The 19,240-nt window shown below is 37.7% G+C and overlaps 1 protein-coding gene across 3 annotated transcripts in view; it reads right to left on the minus strand.

The window, feature by feature from the left end:
* The window catches only part of Tmcc1 (transmembrane and coiled-coil domain family 1), a 155,447-nt gene that overhangs the window by 82,544 nt on the left and 53,663 nt on the right, over positions 1-19,240 (minus strand). For 2 of the 3 annotated variants that reach the window (XM_040737576.1, XM_040737577.1), the window contains exon 3: positions 18,190-18,452. In XM_040737576.1, the coding sequence (XP_040593510.1) occupies positions 18,190-18,411 (222 nt within the window). In that variant the 5' untranslated portion in view covers positions 18,412-18,452. Of the gene's footprint in view, positions 1-18,189; positions 18,880-19,240 lie in introns of those variants that run through there. The other variant, XM_040737575.1, reaches the window with a different exon arrangement.

The following is a 19,240-nucleotide window of genomic DNA, read 5'->3' on the forward strand; positions in this document are numbered from 1 at the left end:
GCATTAAAAGCCTGTTCTATATCTTTAGCAATCCCCCCTCTCCTACCATTCCCCACAGATTTTATGAGACTGGGCTTCACTATGTGTAACAGCCCCAGAACTCACTCTGTAGACCATGCAGGCCTCAAACTCATAGAGATCCACCAGTCTCTGCCTCTCGAGTGCTGGAATTAAAGGCGTGCACCACCATACCTGGCCTACATTTCTTTCCTTAAAGTCTAGCTCGTCTGATTCCACCCTAGGTGTTAAACTTTCTTTGGGTGGGTTTACCTAGTACCTCCCAGTCCTTGTATGTTTACCCAATCAGTATATTCAAATTTCTCAAGACAAAAAGTTCCTTCCATTATCAGTCACACAATACAACATACCAACTATTTATACAACATCTATACTATGCTAGATACTATAAGTAAGTGGAAAAAGATTTCAATACATTAGGTTGTAGCTGTAGGCTAATAGTATACCATTTGTGTAAGGGAACCAAGTACCTATAGATTTAGTGTCCATGAGGAATGACCGGGCTGAAACCAATTCCCCACAAATATCTTTTCTGTTTTGTTTCACCTTCCTCATCCTTCTCAATTTGACAGTCTGGCTAAGTAGCCCAGGCTGGCCATGTAGCCCAGGGTGGCCATGTACTGCTCCAGCTTCTGGAGTACAAGTACTATAGATCTACACCACCACACTCAGCACATCTATTCTTTACCTCTCCTTTTCAATTAAGCAGTCTCTTATTCATTTCACCTTGGTTAAACATTTTTGTGTTGTTCTTTGAGTGGTTGCTCTGCAAATTACCATATCCAGTCTTAGTCCTTAAAAACAATATAATAGTATATTGTAAATTCCTTTAATCCTAGCACTCAGGAGGCAGAGGCAGGCAGATTTCTAAGTTCAAGACCAGCGAGTCTACATAGCGAGTGTTAGGCCAGCCAGAGCTACACAGTGAGATCTTGTCTCAAAAAAGAAAACAAATAATGTAACTTTACTAATGTTGCCTTTACAATTTACTATTGTGTTTGTGTTTTATTTCTATAGTGTTTTAAAACCACTTTAGAGATCCACTGCTAAAGAAATACATAGGAGGGATGGAAAGATAGCTCAGTGGTTAAGAGCACTGGCAACGTTCCAGTACACCAGTTTAATTTCTTCCACCCACATGGCAATTCACAACACGTGGTACACAAACATACATACAAATAAAAAAAATCCACAGAGATGAAATAAAATGGGGGAGGGTAGATTCACAGGCAAATTGAATACAGAATAGACAACATAAAGTAATAGCTACGTTGATATTTGTTGAAATCTGATACAGGGCCATATCCTGGCAGCCGGTATTCAGGAATAAGAGGTAGTGGCCACACTGCCAGGCGCAGTGCAACCTGTGCAGCACACAGGACTTTGGCACAACTCTAATCTAGTTAGCTTTGTATTCAGTAGGGGCTACAATTCTCCCTTTACTTAGCATGCAGAATTCCCATTTATCTCAACCTTTCCTCCCACTAGAGTGTTTCTATGAATGATCAGAATGAATTTCTACAGAGGACTCTTAGCTTGGCTGCTAAGTCATCTAACTCTATTAAAGCGGATCATATAAAATTATTTTTGTAGGCCCAAACTGTTCAACTACTGGTAGTTTGATATGGTTCAAAGTATAAGATATAATAAAAGTCAGGCCTAAGGAGGAGGACACAGAAACAGGTCTGGCAGCAAGAAGTGAGAACACAGCTCAAAAGAAAACCCTTAAAGCCCAGAAATGGATGGCTTCTTTCATCAAACCAAGACTTCGAAAACCAAGCCTGAATATTCATACTCAAAATGTAAAATATCTTTCTGTCATGGTACTCTATATCAATGAAGAAAGAATTCAAGTTTAGGTATTTAGCAGAAAGAATCTAAGACAGAAGATAACCAACAAAAGTCATCTAGAAGTAATTAGTTGCTACAGAAATGCTGTCCTGACTGCTAAAAGAAGAAATGAATGGATTCTAGACTTTGTCTTCTCTACTCAAAACCGTGACTCCCTACACTTCAAAGGTTGTACATAAGCAGAGATGTGGGAACTAACTTAGATTAAAACACTTTGTGAAATTTTCTATACTTTTTCACTTTAGGCACAGAAAAGACCCAAGAGCAAGCTTGTGTCAAAGCCCTTTAAAGCTGGTCATTGTGCCTGGAGCATGCCTTTAATCCCAGCACTCTGGAGGCAGGCAGATTTCTGTGAGTTTTAGGCCAGCCTTGTCTACATAGTAAGTGAGTTCCAGGACAGCCAGGTCTATATACAGAGACTCTGTTTCAAAACTAAAACAGGGAAAAGAAAGGCTTTTTACCTTAGATGCAAAGTAATGGACTAAACATGGGACTATTCAGATTATCTCAATTAATATTGAAATTTAACAGTATAAGGCATAAACCCACAAAGGCAATGAGGACAGGAAAATAAATAGCAACAGAAAGGAGACATCAGCAAAGCTTAGGAAGGCGAAATGTACATAGTAAAGCAATAATAACCTCACTTTCAGCTTTTTTGAGTCAGGTAGGTACTTGGCGGGGTAGCAGGCGTTATGGTAGAAAACAAGCTAGCCAATCTGTACCCAAACTACAGTCCTGTGTTGAGGACCGGGAGCACCCGAGGCTTCATTAAAAGCAGGGCCGACTCAAATGCTTAAACATATCAACTCATTATTTCAATATAACTAAGGGTAATGGTCAGAGGTCCGCAATCTAATGAGATTGAATCAACAAACCAGAAGGACTCTAGGCAGACTCTAACCATGCTGAGTGCTGGAGTAAGGGAAATGAATTGAACCACAAACTGAGACTTTCAGTCTCTCTCCTAGCCTTTCTGAACACAAGCATCCAGGCCCATCACAGCCTACAGTCTCTATCACCTACACTCTCAAACATAAAGGTGAAGGGTTAAATAAGGAAAAAAAAATAGAGGACTCAGATACTGAAACCTGAGGGTTTGAAAAAAACAAATTAACAAACAACAAACTGGCCTAATTGTTCTGCAACAAAAATACAGTACTAATGTACAAGTCCTCTCAAGAAAGAATTTCCTACAATAATCTTAAAGGTCCTCTCAAGTGTAAGAAAAAAAACAAAAACATGGTTGACCAGATATTTGAAACATTTATAACATCAAAGACTAAAACACAGAGTAGATGGGAAGACATACATATTACAGGAAGCAAATGAAAATATTTCTCAAAGACAAAAGAAACAAATTTATAAAATAACAAGTTTGCTTTAAAAATAAACAGCCAGAGCCAGGTGTGTGGGCACACACCTTTAATCCCATACTTGGGAAGCAGAGGCAGGCAAATCTCTGAGCTCGAGGCCAGCCTGGTCCACAGAGTGAGTTCCAAGTCAGCTATGGTTACACAGAGAATCCTTGTCTCGGGGAAAAAAAAACCAAAAAGTGAGATGACCACCCCTGGCCCCCTTGCAAAATCACTTGAGAAATTAAAACAAGTTGCCTTCTGATCTCTGAGTGTGTACACACATATTCAAAGTAAATGAGTAAATGTAGTTTTTGAAAAAGTCTATGGGGAAATTATTTCTAACCCACAATTCAACAGTCAGTCAAACTACCAACAAAGTGTGACAAAATACAGAAAATCAGAAATTGTTTTAATATCTGCCCTCTGTTTTGTAAGCATTCTGGAGAATGTGCTTAGGACTAAAGCAATGGAGGCAGAGTATAAAAGGATTCTGTTATTTATTAATAGACATAAAAAAAAAAGTCTCAGGACAAAGGGTTGCACCAGTCATACAGAGAAATCAATTGGGATGAAAGGAAAAGTGAAAGCTTCCAGAAAAACATTTTCAAGAAAAAGACAAAACCAAGAAGAGAATATGATATTTTGAAACTAATGCGGATATTCACAGGTTTTAGAATTTGGAAATAGATAATAATTATAACAAAATTTAAAGTAATAACTCCATGGACAGTGACAATTACATAAAAGGGAAAGAAATATATTCACATTGGCATGGCATTAACAGTAAGCTGAGATGTAAAATTTACGTAAAACATGTATGGGAAGGGGAGAGATAAGAAGAGAGCTAACTTAAGTCAAATGACAATAGCAATATAAACAAAGCTCTTTAGATATATTCCAGAACCAAGTTGAAACAACAAGGTTTTCTGAACAAAACAGAGAGTGGGTCAAAGAAATTCTCATTTTTATTTCCAAAACTCTACAGGGGCTTAATTACGTTTTTAAAGAAAGCTATTTTATAATGACAAACATATTAATGAAAATACACTTTCCCTGAAGTTATATATGCTGAAGAAATACCTGTATATGAGCATTCTGAAATGCAGATGGTAGTAAATAAGCCTGTGGAAATGTCTTCATAAAAAATAAAATAAAAACAATATATTCTGAATACTTCATGTTCCTAGTGTTGACAAGCAAGCAAAGGATTTTTAACTAGCTCGTTTAAATAACCCTCAGAAGTACTGAGGTATATATGGAAACAAGCTTTTGCCTCTGGTTCCTACTTGTCCCCATTGCCAACCTGTGGTGTTAGGGTCACAGCTCAGTCTTCCTCTGTCAAAGCTTTTCAGAGCCACATCTGATTCATCACATGGTCCTAGGATAATATAGAACTGTGATACCACACACAGTGAATGATAAAAGACACAAACTAAGATAAAGAAAAAAAATCATCAATGTGTAAATCTTAAAGCAGAGAGACAGTGTCTGCAGAAAATGCTCACAGCATACAAAATTATACAAAACAATGACTGTCTTTTCCAATAAGTATCACTGCCTTTTAGAAAGATTTTTTTTGGGGAGAGGTCCAATAGTATTTAATTTTTTTCTTACCCAATTTTCTTTCAGTAGAGCAGTAAAAAAAAGTTTATTACTCAGACACACTGGGTGTAACCCATATATCTAAATGAGTTAGCTAATTAAATGTATTGGTTTTATTTAATAAAACACATCAACTACAAATCCTTATAACAATGAAAACAAGTCAAAGTTATTATGAATTTGTGTACCAATCTACAAATCCCTACTCTGGTGCAGCAAATCCCAGAGACATAAAATCATGAGCAAAACATAAAGGGCACACATATCAGCAGCAGTACGCAGATCCAAAGCAGGTGACACCATGACCTACATTCTCCTCAGCTCTAATCGGCTTAGAAAACCTTTATTCTCAAACTCACAAAGCTAACCTTCTGACACAGAAAACAGAACTAGCCTGCTCTCTTTATGGTGAGAAACTGAAGCAAATTCAGAGTACACCTTACAGCCCTTGAGGCATACATTTCTAAAAGGATTGACTAATCTAGAGAATATATGACATTTAAGGAAAATGGAAGATAAAGGAGCATTTTATTAAGGAGAACTGCTTTGTCATAGATAGTCACACTGATATAACAAACCTGTGTACATGCCTGTCTTCTGTGCTTTGCATCACCACAAAATGGACAGTCCTATGGAGCAGGCTGTGGCTTCTATATGAAATGTTCCCTACAGGATTATGCTTGGAATGTTTGCTGCTTGGCTGAAAGAAGATTATGAAACACTGTGGAAACTTTAGGAGATGGGATGTGGCTGGAGGAAATAGGTCATGGGGACAAGCCTTTGAGGTATATTATAACCTTGACCCCCGCCGATCTAGCTCCATTTCCTGTCTGTCATATAAGAAGTTCCTCTGCCACATGCTCCTGCAGCCATGACATTCTACCCATACATACAGGGATAAACAAACATGGACTGACCCCTCTGAAACCATGAGCCAAAGTAGATCCCTTTTCCCACATTGTTTCTGATTAAATATTTTTTTCTCACAGCAGTGAGGAAAGTAACTCATTTGGAGTAGAAAACCTGGATATTTCAGCCTAGAGGAATATAGTTGTGTGTTGATGATTACTGGGCAAAGGTACATACCACCAAACATGGTCATCTGAGTTCAATACCAGGAAACCATGGCAGAAGGAGGGAAGTTACACTGTTAGTTGTCCTCTAACCTCCACATTTATCATAGAATGCCCCCCCCCGTGTGTGTGTGTGTTGCGAGCCACTATAATTAGGAAAACATAATAACATCACTGAGAACCTTAATACAGAAACAAAAGTTCTATCCTATGCTATAAAAAGATTGTTTCAACATCCATTTCCAAAGTGGCCTTACATATGAGGGGTTTTTTTTTTTGTTAATAAACCATGTGAACTCTAGAGGATTATTATGTATGTTCTAATAGGCTTTCATTTGACTGGAGTTCTAGAAAACACATGCCCAAAAGATATATAGGAAGAAGGCAGGAATGATCTTCGGTCACAGTGATGTACTCCTCCACAGTTCTGTTTCTTCTCTTCAGAAGCATCTGCTTGAAGCATCATACTCAGAAGTTTTTCTTATTTCACACTCACTCATGTTACTGTTATTCACATGAAGAAAAAATGGGCTACAGAAATATAAATCTCGGAGATCTTTCCCACAAGGGCAAGACTACCTAGGCATTTAATTAAAAATATACGGACCGTCAAGTTTGGGTGATTCTTAGAATTTATATTCACTGACATAGAAGATCTTTGCCTGTGTGCTGACATGAGGAAGAATGGAGCATCCTATATACCAGGAAAGAAAACAGCAACACCAACAGCTCAGGCTGCCATTCTAGCACTGTAACATGAATTAATAAAAGACCCAGAGACTGGTAATTTGGGTTCAAACTTCAAGCTGAATATCAGAAAAAGCAAAGCTGCTGGCCACTAGCTCTTTTTTTTTCCTGAATCCTCAAGCAAGCATTATTAAATCATAAATAACATATCAAGGAAACAAATAATCTGACCTAATGTGACATCAGAAGTCTCCAAAAAGAATGAATCTAAACTGGGTGGAGGATATAGATGCCTTTAATCCCACCATCTGGGAGGCAGAAGCATGAGGATCTCAGTGACTTTGAGACCAGCCTGATCCACAAAGTGAGTTTCAGGATATCTAGGATTGCTTACACAGAGAAACTCCTGTCTCAAAACAAACAAACAAACAAACAAACAAACAAAAGAAGATGAAACTCCACAATTTCACCAGGACTATGATAACAACATTAAGATGAACAATAACAACTAGAGATTGATTTGGACTACAAATCAGAACAATTTCCAGGAGGTCAACTGAGATGATCCAGTCTCACAGACACTGCTCAGAACAATTTCTAGGAGGCTACTTGAGATGATCCAGTCTTACACACTATTCTACGCATGACTTGAGACAAATCCTGCACTTTCCCATTATGCAGAGACTGAACAACAACAACAAAAATACAGCTTGACAGTAAACCCCAAATCTTTCTTTTCAGGATTTCTTAAAGATGTAGTCTCCCCCAGAAAGCAGGAAGTAACTTTAGGTACACATGCCCACATTCCCAAGAGGTAGGGTTAGGGTGGTTTTTTGTCATCCAATGGGTTATGGATTATTTGTCATTGTTTAGGAGGATTGGTTACAAAATGTTGTTGGTTACAGTCAGGAAGAAAGCTGAACAAAGAGGATTAGATTCAAGGTTTTTGTTTTTGTTTTTTTTTTAAATACAGATTTTCAGGCTAGACCGATAGCCTCCAAAACAATACAGAGAAACCCTGTCTCGTAAAAAAACCAAATATATATATATATATATATATATATATATATATACACACACACACACACACACACACACACACACACACACACAGATTTGAGAGGATAAAAGGATAGATTATTGAGTATTCTTATAAAGAAAAAAGGGAGGATATAGACATGATAAAAAGGTAGACTATTAAATCTACTTCTAAAAAGTATAGATGTGATGAGATTAAAAAAGGTACATTATTGAATCTACTTTTAAAAAGCAACTACTAGCCGGGTGGTGGTGGCGCACGCCTTTAATCCCAGCACTCGGGAGGCAGAGGCAGGCGGATCGCTGTGAGTTCTAGGCCAGGCTGGACCGACAGCCTCCAAAACAATACACAGAAACCCTGTCTTGTACAAACCAAAAACCAAAACCAAACCAAAACAAAACAACAACAACAACAAAAAAAGACAACTACTAGCTTAGGTATTTTATATTTTATTGGACTTTTGTATATCATATACAAATATTGTGTATTATTACAAATTTGAATTAATTTGTTAAGATATTTTGTACATAGTTTCTAAGGTATTGTTCAAGGTATTGTACATATACCACTCATTTACCAATATAATGTAAATTTTTAATCCTTGAAAGTCATTATTACCAAATGTATAATAAGGAAATGTAGGTTAGTAATTAGTCACCTATTACAATTGAACTTGTAATCACATTAGGCATGTTTTCAAGGTCAAACAGAGATATATTTTACATACACAGATTGTCTTCAAACAATTCAGAGATCTACAGAATATGGCATTTAAAATATTTCACTAATAGAGGTTTTTTTTTATGACAATAAGACATGTCTGCTCCTGGCAGCACCAATCTACTTAAGAGAAGATGATGGGTATCAAAGAAACTCACATGGAGTTTACTTTCTTTGTGGCAAAAGTAAGCCACTGGGCAAGAAAGTGCCCTTGCCTCCACTGCTGACAGTATGCTGTCCAAATGGATAACCAGAACAAGCAGGACACCAAAAGAGTGACTATAAACCTTGCTAAGTAAGATAAGGCAGGATAGTCATTCAGAAAATTCTGCTTCATAGAAAAGTCTGTCAGAGATGCTAGGCCTATAGCCCAAAGATGGATGTCCCAAGGACATAGGGGAACCCTGCATGACTGTCCAGGCAGCCAGATGTTTCTGTCATTTCTCACATTTTTTGGAAGTCACTTGATCTTATTTCCTGTTTACTCAGTTAATATTATTTCCTTCTCGGGTCTGAGGGAGTTGAAGACTAGATAGTATAGTTTTCATTGTTTATCAAACTCAGAAAAGAAACTCACTAAAGATGTGTAAAGAGTAAATGGTTTGAAAGACATTAAAATATATTTTGATAATGCAGATTAGAATAGGAAGTAAATTAGGTATAGGACTTTGGGCTCAATAAGATAGAATAGATAATGAAGTATTTTCTCTGAACTTGTAAAATGCAAACGGACAAGATATTTTCTGAATTTATCAAATGCAAATAGACTGGATGTTGTTGACAAAGTATTGTATATACTTATTGTACATAGTTTTTCTTATATTACTTGAGGGGGGATCTCTGTGAGTCCAGAGTCACCCATTTCTACACAAGAGTGAAACAATCTAAAAGAAAATTATAGCGCACATCAATCCCAACATTAGGGAAGTATGTAAGACAGAAGCATGGTCTCAGAGAGGCATATGTTCTCTAGTCATACTGAGGAGAGGCAGCAGTTTGAGACTTGGTGAAGATCTCGTGCATGGATCAACCCTTTCAGCTTGAGTTAGAGGTGAGAGCTAGTGGCCAGCTTCTTTGGTTTTCTCATATTTAGGTTGAAGTTTAAACCCAAATATCAGTCTCTGGATCTTTTATTAATTTGTGTTACACACATCCATGACAGATCAGTTCTTGGCTGGTACTCAGAGTTTTTTTCTAACAGGGCTTGTTCTAGCTATATTTGATTTTCTGGGTTTCACAAACAATTACTCTTTCCTCCCAACCCTCCAAAAGGGAGGCACACTAAGTTTTAAGGTGATACATTCTGAACAATTAAAACAGGAATTGCAGAACTGAGATAGTAGCTTTCTTGCTTAGCATGCACAAGGCCCTAGGGAGAAAGCAAGTTAGCAGCATTCATCCACGGCCTCTGCTTCAATTCCTGCCTCCAGGTTCCTGCCTTGAATTCCTGCCCTGGCTTCCTTCAGTGATGAACTATGATCTGAGAGTTATAAACTGGAATAAACTGTTTCCCTTACAAATTATTTTTGGCCATGGTAGTTCTCCCTGCATCCTCTGTTTTTTTGAGACAGGGTTTCTCTGTGTAGTCCTGAAACTGTCTTGAAACTCACTCTGTACACCAGACTGGCGTTGGATTCACAGAGATCTGCCTGCTTCTGCCTCACTAGTGCTAGGATTAAATGCATATACCACCAACAACTGACTGGTCAATGTATTTTATCACAGTAATAGAAACCCTAAGTAAGAAAAGGATCATCAATAACATCTTATAAATATTGGGCATGAGAACTTAATGGTACTCTACTCAATGTACAAAACAACAAAGTTTTTTTCCTGGAAAAAGTGCAGGGAAACTGAAAAGGGAAATTATTTTAGTCTTCCTAAACTTACACTGCATATGAAGTTTTTGACAATCTCTAATCATGGATGCATGTTTATCAGGTACTTGTACCCACACCGCATACACACATGACAATAAAAGCTTTTGGAAACTTCAATGTCTCTCTAAACTAAATCTAAAAATACATTTTCTTTGGTTGAACATATCAAAGCATTTGATTTAAAAAGTATTTAAAGGCTTAAGCAGGATTGCTCAGATTACATGCTGAAAGAGATGACAAGATGATGCAGTCCATTCCAATTAATATTTAAAATATAATTTTCTTACCTGGAATTACTTTTCAATACTTATTGTTGTGGAATATTCCCTTACACTAAATGAAGATATGCCACTGTGATTGGTTTAATAAGAAGCTGAACAGCCAATAGCTAGGCAGGATTTCTAGGCATGGAGGACACTGGTAAGAAGAAGGATGGAGTCTTGAGGCGATGCAGAGGAAGCATGGCATGTCCGAGATGAGGTAACAAACCATGAGCCACATGGCAGCATGTAAATGAACAGAAATGGACTAATTTAAGCTATAATAGCCAGGCTAAGCTATCAACCAAGCTTAATAAGAAGTCTCCATGTCTTTTATTTGAGAGCTGGCTGTCAGAACAGAGAAAGACTCATTACATATTATTATTTAGACCATGTTAAAAATTCTTTTAAAAAGTTTTAATATAGTCAAGTGTAGGAAATGTATCCAGTTTCTAAACAAAATGCTGTGTTATCACAAGTCAAATATTTAAAACAAGGAAAAGGAGTTGAGAATGAAGCTTTGGAAAGCTGCCATAACTAAAATCCATACAAGGTAAGCATGAGTATTCAAGTTTGTAAGGCTGATGGTCAATTTACTATTATGTAGAAACCAAACCACCTTATATTATTTACTATTCATAAAAGTTAGCAAAATTCAGGACTTGGGCCAATATTTGTCAAGAACTGGTTCCGGCAGTCTGGGAAGATGACAATTTGCAAAATTCTTGCCTTGCAAGCATGAAGTTCAGTTCCCAATATCTACAAGCTGTCCCAGTTAACCCTGTCTCAAAACCAAGGTGGTCATTGCCTGAGAAAAAGCACTTGAGACTGTCCTCTGGCACTCTCTCTCTCCACAAAAGATTTCTTTTACATTGTGGTGTGTGCATTTATATTTAAATTTTCATTTTGAGACAGAGTTACTTTACATAGACCTGATTGTCCTGGAATATTTAGACATATACAAATAAATGTTTATCACAAAAATTTTTAAAGAGCAAATTTGATCCTAATATCTAGTTATAACTTCTTATCAACTGTTAGGACATGACAAGACATTATTTCAACGTCATTTGTTCCTTATAAAATAAATAATACCTGAAAGTCCAGTTGTTCACAAAAAAAAAGGTTCGTTACTGTACCTACAGCCCTTCCAATACCTGTATCAATAAATACTTTTTGACTCACAAAAACAATCAATCAATCATCCCAGTCATTAGAGATTGTTACCTGGAGAAAAGGATTATGCAGAAGAGGCTCACTGAAGACAACACATGTCCGCAGAAAGAACTACAGATTCTCACAGCCCTACCAGAGAAACACAGGAAGCCCGATTTGGCCTGCCAGTTAGGTTTGGCTACAGTGACACAAGAAGAATGGGCTGCTTTGGGGGTTCTGAGAGTCTAACTGTAGAAATGCCCCGACCTCCCAGTAAGACTTTTTTGTTTTTGTTTTTTACGAGACAGGGTTTTTCTGTATTGTTTTGGAGGCAGTCGGTCCAGCCTGGCCTCGAACTCACAGAGATCTGCCTGCCTCTGCCTCCCGAGTGCTGGGATTAAAGGCGTGCGCCACCACCGCCTGGCTCCAGTAAGACTTTTGTATTAATGGAATATTCTACAGGAAAAGATTTCTTAGGAAAATGCCCTTACATGTTTATCCTTCTTTCCATATGATTAACAACATGAAAGAAAAAAAAGCTCACAAATCAATAAAAACATCTTTGCCACTGACTGCCAGCTATCATTAACAAGTGAACAAAACAAGTCAATCAACAATATTTTATTTTCTACACATACACATTGTTTGGGGTGAGTTCACTGATATTCACTGTCATGTCTTCCTTTTCATTTATCAAGGGCAATAACAACTTTTTCTACCTACTTCCAATAAAAATGACCACATTAAATATTTACTTATTCTTGATTATATGATATATATATATATGTATTATATATCTGTGTGACATATTTATGTTGTGCTCTTGAAGGGCAGAAGAGGGGGTAGAGTCCCCTAAGCCTGGAGTGACAGGTGATCTGTCAAGTGGTTGCTGGAACTAAACCTGGGTCTTTTACAAAAGCAGCAATTAAGTGTTCTTAACTGCTAAGTCATTTCTCTAGTTCCCAATATAAAATCTTTAAGAAAAAGGAAAATCTTCTGGGACCACCAACTACATACTTGTTTCTTGTGGTGATGTATTATTTATGATTTATTAAAGCTTGCCTGATTCAGAAAGCAAAGTCAATCATGAGTCACAGAAGTCAGGCAAACACCTTTAATTCCAAAAGCAGAAGCCAGGAGGTGGTGGTACACACCTTTAATCTTACGACTCAAGATTAAAAGGTTGAGGGATCTCTGAGTCCAAGGTCACCCAGATCTACATAAGTCCTAAAGAGAAATAGCTCCCACAAAGATGATCTCAGCACCTGGGACCACACGCCTTTAATCCCAGCACTAGGGCGGTATATAAGATAGGAGCAAGGTCTCAGTATCAGACATTCATTCTCCAGTCACATTGAGGATAGCAATGCCCCAACCCTTTTAGAAGTAAGAGCTTTTTGGTAGCTTGGTTGCTTTGCTTCCCTGCTCTTCAGATTGAACCCCCAATATCTGTCTCTGGGTCTTTTATTTTTCATGCAACTGTTTCCATTTAGTGTGCATGATATATGAGTATGGGTATGCATGTGCCACAGCATATCCCATGGCACTTTCAGCAGTCTACTCTGGCCTACCACCTTGATTTGAGGGCCCTGGGTCTCTCTTGCTTCTGAGTATGCACCGTGTATTCCAAGCTAGCTTGGACAGCACGCCTCACAGTGATTCTCCTGAATCACCACAGTAATGCTGGAATTACAGGTATGCCCTACTACACTTGGCTTTTTTGTGTGGGTTCTGGGATCTGAACTCAAGTTGTTAAGCTTGTATATAAGTGCTTTTGCCCACTGCGTCACCTCCCTAAACTCACTACATTCACATTATATTGTTTTAAATGAGTTTATGACAAAGTATAGAACTACACACTCTGGCTCTAAGGTTCTAAGGGTTGAAGACTAACAACCCTAAAGTTCCTTGACTTGGTGTTCAAGGTTTGGTCTATGAAGTACCTGTTAGGGAAAACTAAGAGACCAAAAGTATGTTTTCATTTTTAATGTATGGCCACTTTTCCAGTCCAATATTATTGATTATCTGTAAAATATTTCCTTGAAGGTGTCAAGAACCCAACCATTACTAAATATACAAAAGACAGAGATTTTTGCTAGAGTTTACAAAAACTACATACAATTTTTCCAATGTTAACTGTTAATATAAACATTATTTTCTAAAGGTTTATAAGCAAATCTTATTGCTTAAATTCTTTATCCTTTTAAATTTCAACGCTGTCAAATCCTACCTGTTCTACTGTTTGTGCCACAGCTAAAGTGACCAAATCAATTCAAATTACAAGAGCAAAGGATTAATTCAGCCCAATCCTAAATCTCTTTCCCCAGTTCTCACCTCCTCCTACTGGACTAGGGCCCCACCTACTGGACAGCAACTGGAATTACCCTTCTACTGTCTCACTTCTTCCTGCACAGAACACTGGTTTACTGGATTTGCTTACTGTTCAACTAACTTTACTTCAGAAATTTCTTTAACATGTTATTATCTCCCTCAAACCACTTTCTGTTTACATTCTAGCTATAGCCAAACATTATAAAATTCTTTTTCTCTATTAGTACTAAAGTAACTGAACCCCAAAGAGTCCCCAACTTCAGCCTAATAAAGACAGTACATTCCTTAACTTTGTCTCTAAAAAGAAACTAATATAGTGAATTCTAAAACAAAACAGTGAATTCTCGGCCTTAAAAATAATGACCAATGGCCTCAAATTTTCTCTTCAGAAGATCGAAGGTTTGCATTAGCCTTTTCAAGTCCCTCTAAGTTTATTCTTTCTCAGAATTTATGGTAAAAAATTCATTTGTTTCAATTTTTAAAAAGCAGCAGTATGTAAATTGTACTAATTACTGTTGTACTTACTATATAATTACCACTATAGCAAGCAGCACAGGGAACAGGATTCCAACAAAATGTTGGAAGAATGAACCTTTGGGTTACAGTGGGAATCTTCATATATACCATTTCTTCCTAATGGAAATTCAGAGTGGCTTTACCCATAGGAACAACAACTGTGTTTCATGACTGTCACCTCACAACTAAGTTCTCTGAGGTCTTAGCTAGATTTTTTTCTCCCTTGTGTTATTCCAATCTGAATTAAAAACTAGACTAAAAACCTCCAATGTGTATTTATAAAATTTACCTATAATAGTTTATTTTTAGTACATTACTTCTTCCTTTCCCTTTCATTCCTCCCATGTACCTCTCCTTGTGCACGCGCACGCGCGTGCGCACACACACACACACACACACACACACACATGCACGCACGCACGCGCACACGCATCTTAAATACATAAATACAACCGGTTCAGTCTATGTAATGCTACCTGTATCTCTATGATTTCAGGAATAACTACTTGGTATTGAATAACCAATCAAGAGGACTCTTCCAATTCCTAACTTGTGCTTGACTGAGCCATTCCTCAATCCTTCAAGTTTGTTTTTTCCCTTCAGTTTTTTATTTAAATTAGAAACAAGCTTATTTACATGTCAATCCCAGTTCCCTCTCTCTCTCCTCTCTCCTGCCCCCCACTAGTCCCCTATTCCCATCCCCTTTCTGCTCCCAAAGGAGGGTGAAGCCTTCCATGAGGGATCTTCAAAGTCATTTGGAGCAGGGGCTAGGCCCTTCCCCATGTGTCTAGGCTGAGAGAGTATCCTTCTATGTGGAATGGGTTGCCGAAGTATACTAGGGATAAATACTGATCCACTGCCAGAGGCCCCATAGATTGCCCAGGCCTCCTAACTGACACCCACTATCAGGGGGTCTGGGTTGGACCTATGATGGTTTCCCAGCTATCGGTCTGGGGACAATCTTTCAAGTTCTTATTGGAAAGAACTCTTCCAAGTACTGCTCCTTTCCCATATGACCTCTGTTCTTTTACCTTAAAGCTAACAAACTATTTCAGTAAAATTTCTTTATTGTTCAGGTCTCCAGGGAATTTCTAGTTGTTCTTCTTTCTGCCTAAGCAACTGAGTATTGGCTTGTCCCTTCACATTTTTAGGTCTTTGCTCAGGCAGCATAGTTTCACAAGGCCTTCCCAGACCTTCTAACTTAAATAGTTCTTACTCTTTGCAACAGTGTATTTTACTCATGCGTTATTTATCTCTCTTCATTTCTATACAGTAAACTCAGAAAAAGACAGTGGTTTTTCCTTCCATCAGCTTTACTCATTAGTGTGGCCACTACCCCACTATCACTCATATCACCATACTAGTTTAAAATACTCTTAAGAGCTAAGATGACATATTATATATCTAAATACCTACCATAACATTTTTGTAGAATGCCTTACATAGAATGGGTACTTCTAAGTATGATCACACATGTTGAATGGGTATAAGATGGAAAGGAAAAGAAAAAACAAGGTTCAACCCGTTAGTCATTCTAACAAGGTCCTGAGGCAGCATACTTCTTTGGCTATCCTAACCTTCAACAATATTTTCCTTTCTCTATAATTCCTCTGCCTTAAACTAATACTTTTTCCTATTTCTTAGACCAGTCCCAAATCAAAGTTTTTCTTACTCCTGTCAAGCTGATGATACTCAGTGTATTTATTATTTAGCCCATGTATAAGGTTTGAGAGTATTTTCATGGGTGTACACTTCAGGTAAATTCATGGGTTAGGAAATTCTCAAAGACACTGTGGAACAACTGTAAACACCAACAGTGGGTAAAACTGAACTGATTTTATAGGACAGCCAATGTGTAAAAATCTGACAAGAAAGGTCTAATAATAAAGATCTGAATCTTCAAAACTTTATGCCATTAGTTAATTTTTCCTATTATATATTATATACATAGTATATATAATTATCACATATAAAAATTATAAATTACAGAAAGAAAAGCTATGCTATTCTTGTACACAGAAAACAGTAGCTAGAAAACATGCCTAATAAAAATTCATGTTCTAAGGCTGGGTATGATGTCAAACATCTATAATCTCAGCACTCATGAAGCAGAGGCAAGTGGATCTCTGTGAGTTCAAGGATAGCTTGGTCTCCATTGAGTTCCAGGCCAGGCAGTATTGTCAAAAAAAAAAAAAAAAAGTTCTAATTACTTAAGCTCTGAAACATTCTAGTTGTGAAATAGGCCAGTTATGAAACCATGAGAATACTTAACTTCCTACATTTCTGCTATCTCATCAACAATAATGAAAAACAATCTATTAAAGCCAAGTATAGGGCTGCACCAGAGAGAAAACTTACATGTGTTTAAATATATTAAATAAATTGAATTTCTGATTTTAGTTAAGACATTAATAAAACTGAATGAAAAATAAGTTTAAACTTTCTTCAATTTATTTTTCAAATGCAAGTAGTATATTGGAAAAGTCTACTAAAATATTGGCAAGAGCTATTTTTTTTCTTCTTTTCCTTTCCATATTTTCAGTTTTCTACACTGACCATGTTTCTTTAAAATTCCAAATAGTTTTCAAACTTTAAAAAAACAGAACACTTTTGAGAAAAAAATTGCTTGTGACTATCAATCTGCCTTTGTGAACTCAAAGGTGATCCTCTAACTGATATGAACTGACCAAGTTTATTTGCACATGTCTATTATGGACATACATAGGGATGAGACTACTATTTCCATAGGTTTGTAAAGTCTGAGTATGTTAATAAGATTTTTATATATGAGAAAATGATCCCAATAAACCTAAAAAGGAAAGGAGAACTGAACCTTTGGGCGGGGTAGTTGAGTTGGTAGAGTGCTTGCCTAGAATGCACAGGACCTGGGTTTAATCCACAGCACTGAATAAACTGGATATGGAAAAATATGCTTATACTCCTAGCATTTGGGAGGATCAGAACTTCAAAACTGTACTCTAATGTACAGTAAGTTTGAGGCCAGCTTGGACTGCAAGAGCTGTCTCCACCACCATGAGACAGCTCAGTGAGCATAGGTGCTTACTGCCAAGCTTGGAGATCTGACTTCCATTCCTGGGACTCACATGACAGGAGAGAACAAACCCCTATAAGTTCTTCTTTGTCATGCACACACACTCTGTAATGTGCCTCTACACACACACATACATACATACATACACACACACACACACACACACACACACACACACACACACGTTAAAAACAAAAATGAGGAACTTTCAATAATCCACATACCATGATGGTTCTAATTAAATTCATCTCAATCATCAGATTAAGCCATGCTTTGCACATTGGTACAATAGGAATTGTTTTCTTTCTTTCTTTCTTTCTTTCTTTCTTTCTTTCTTTCTTTCTTTCTTTCCTTTTTTTTGAGACATGGTTTCACATTACACAGCCAGGCCTAATAGGTATTTGGTCTCAAACCCTACACTGCCGATTACTGATCCGGCTTTCCCCTACCAAGCACTGGGATTATAGGTGTGTACCTTCAGACCCATCTTGGAAAATTTTTAAAATATAACTAAAAGCCAAAATACTACTTTAAAAGTCAGACTGGTCATCTGTTGTGTGCGTGAGTGAGTGACTGAGTGCTTACGTGTGTGTATACATGCACGTAATGCCTGTGAAAACAAGTAAACAGAAATCTAACAGACTCACCCGTTCTGCAGTTGACTCCTCTCCAGGTACACACACAGCAGCAGCACAAGCTATTTCCATCACAGAAGAGCTGGTAGGAGCATCAGTTGTGGATGAAGACCTGGGTCGACCTGATTGTATAACAGCAGCCACCTCTTGGCCAGATTTCCTGTTGATCTGGGGACTTCCCTTTGGGGCTTCTGACTTGCCCCGCCTACTATGCAAGCTTGTCCCTCTCTTCATCTTGGGTGGCACTCGGATCTGTTGCAGAACACGATTCAGAGCTGTGGGGTGGGTGGAGACACCATCAATCTCAGCACATGCGTTCTGACTGTCCAGATCCACTTCAGGCTCTAGATCTGTCTGAATCTGCTGCACATCGTGTGGAGACACTGATGACCTCCTGCGCTGGTGCTGGAAGAGGTGCTTCAAGCCTTGGCCAATCACATTAATGTTCTCCAGAGCATTGTGGGTCATTTTAGATAACTTTTGTTCTGATTCTGTCTGCCTCCTGGCTTCTGCATCTTGGGATTTGCCTCCAGGGTCAGGGTCCTCATATAACTGTTCACTGCTGGAAGGCTCCATCAGTAAGCTTAAAAAGCTTATTTGCAAACTCAAAAAATTTTAAAAACACCAAGACTGTCAAGTTAGGTAGGCATTTGCTTCAACAGTGACTACGCATGCAGCTGTGAGATGGAGGCTTCATGCCTACCTACTGTTAAAAAAAAAAAAAAAGAAAAAAAAGGAAAGAAAACAACCTTTTGTCACACATCCATGCAAAAATACAGAAACACTACAGTTAAAACAAAGAAAAACATGCATTTAGCCAAACAAAGAAGTTACTATAGTTAAGCAATCTTTAATCAGAAGATTAAAAGATAGTTTTTCAAATAATGGGTTAGGTACTTTCTAGAATAAAAAGCCCAGAACAAGGACACAGGAAATGAAAATAGCAATGTCAGAAAAAAAAAAAAAAGATCCCTTCAAGTTTCAGTATATGAAGGGTACTAAAGGGCCATCTTTGAAAAGATAGTAACAGCAATTGGCAGGACAACCAGCCATTGCTTAGAAA

This window comes from Mesocricetus auratus, unplaced genomic scaffold, assembly GCF_017639785.1.
Source record: "Mesocricetus auratus isolate SY011 unplaced genomic scaffold, BCM_Maur_2.0 Super-Scaffold_100676, whole genome shotgun sequence".
NCBI classification, from domain to species: domain Eukaryota; kingdom Metazoa; phylum Chordata; class Mammalia; order Rodentia; family Cricetidae; genus Mesocricetus; species Mesocricetus auratus.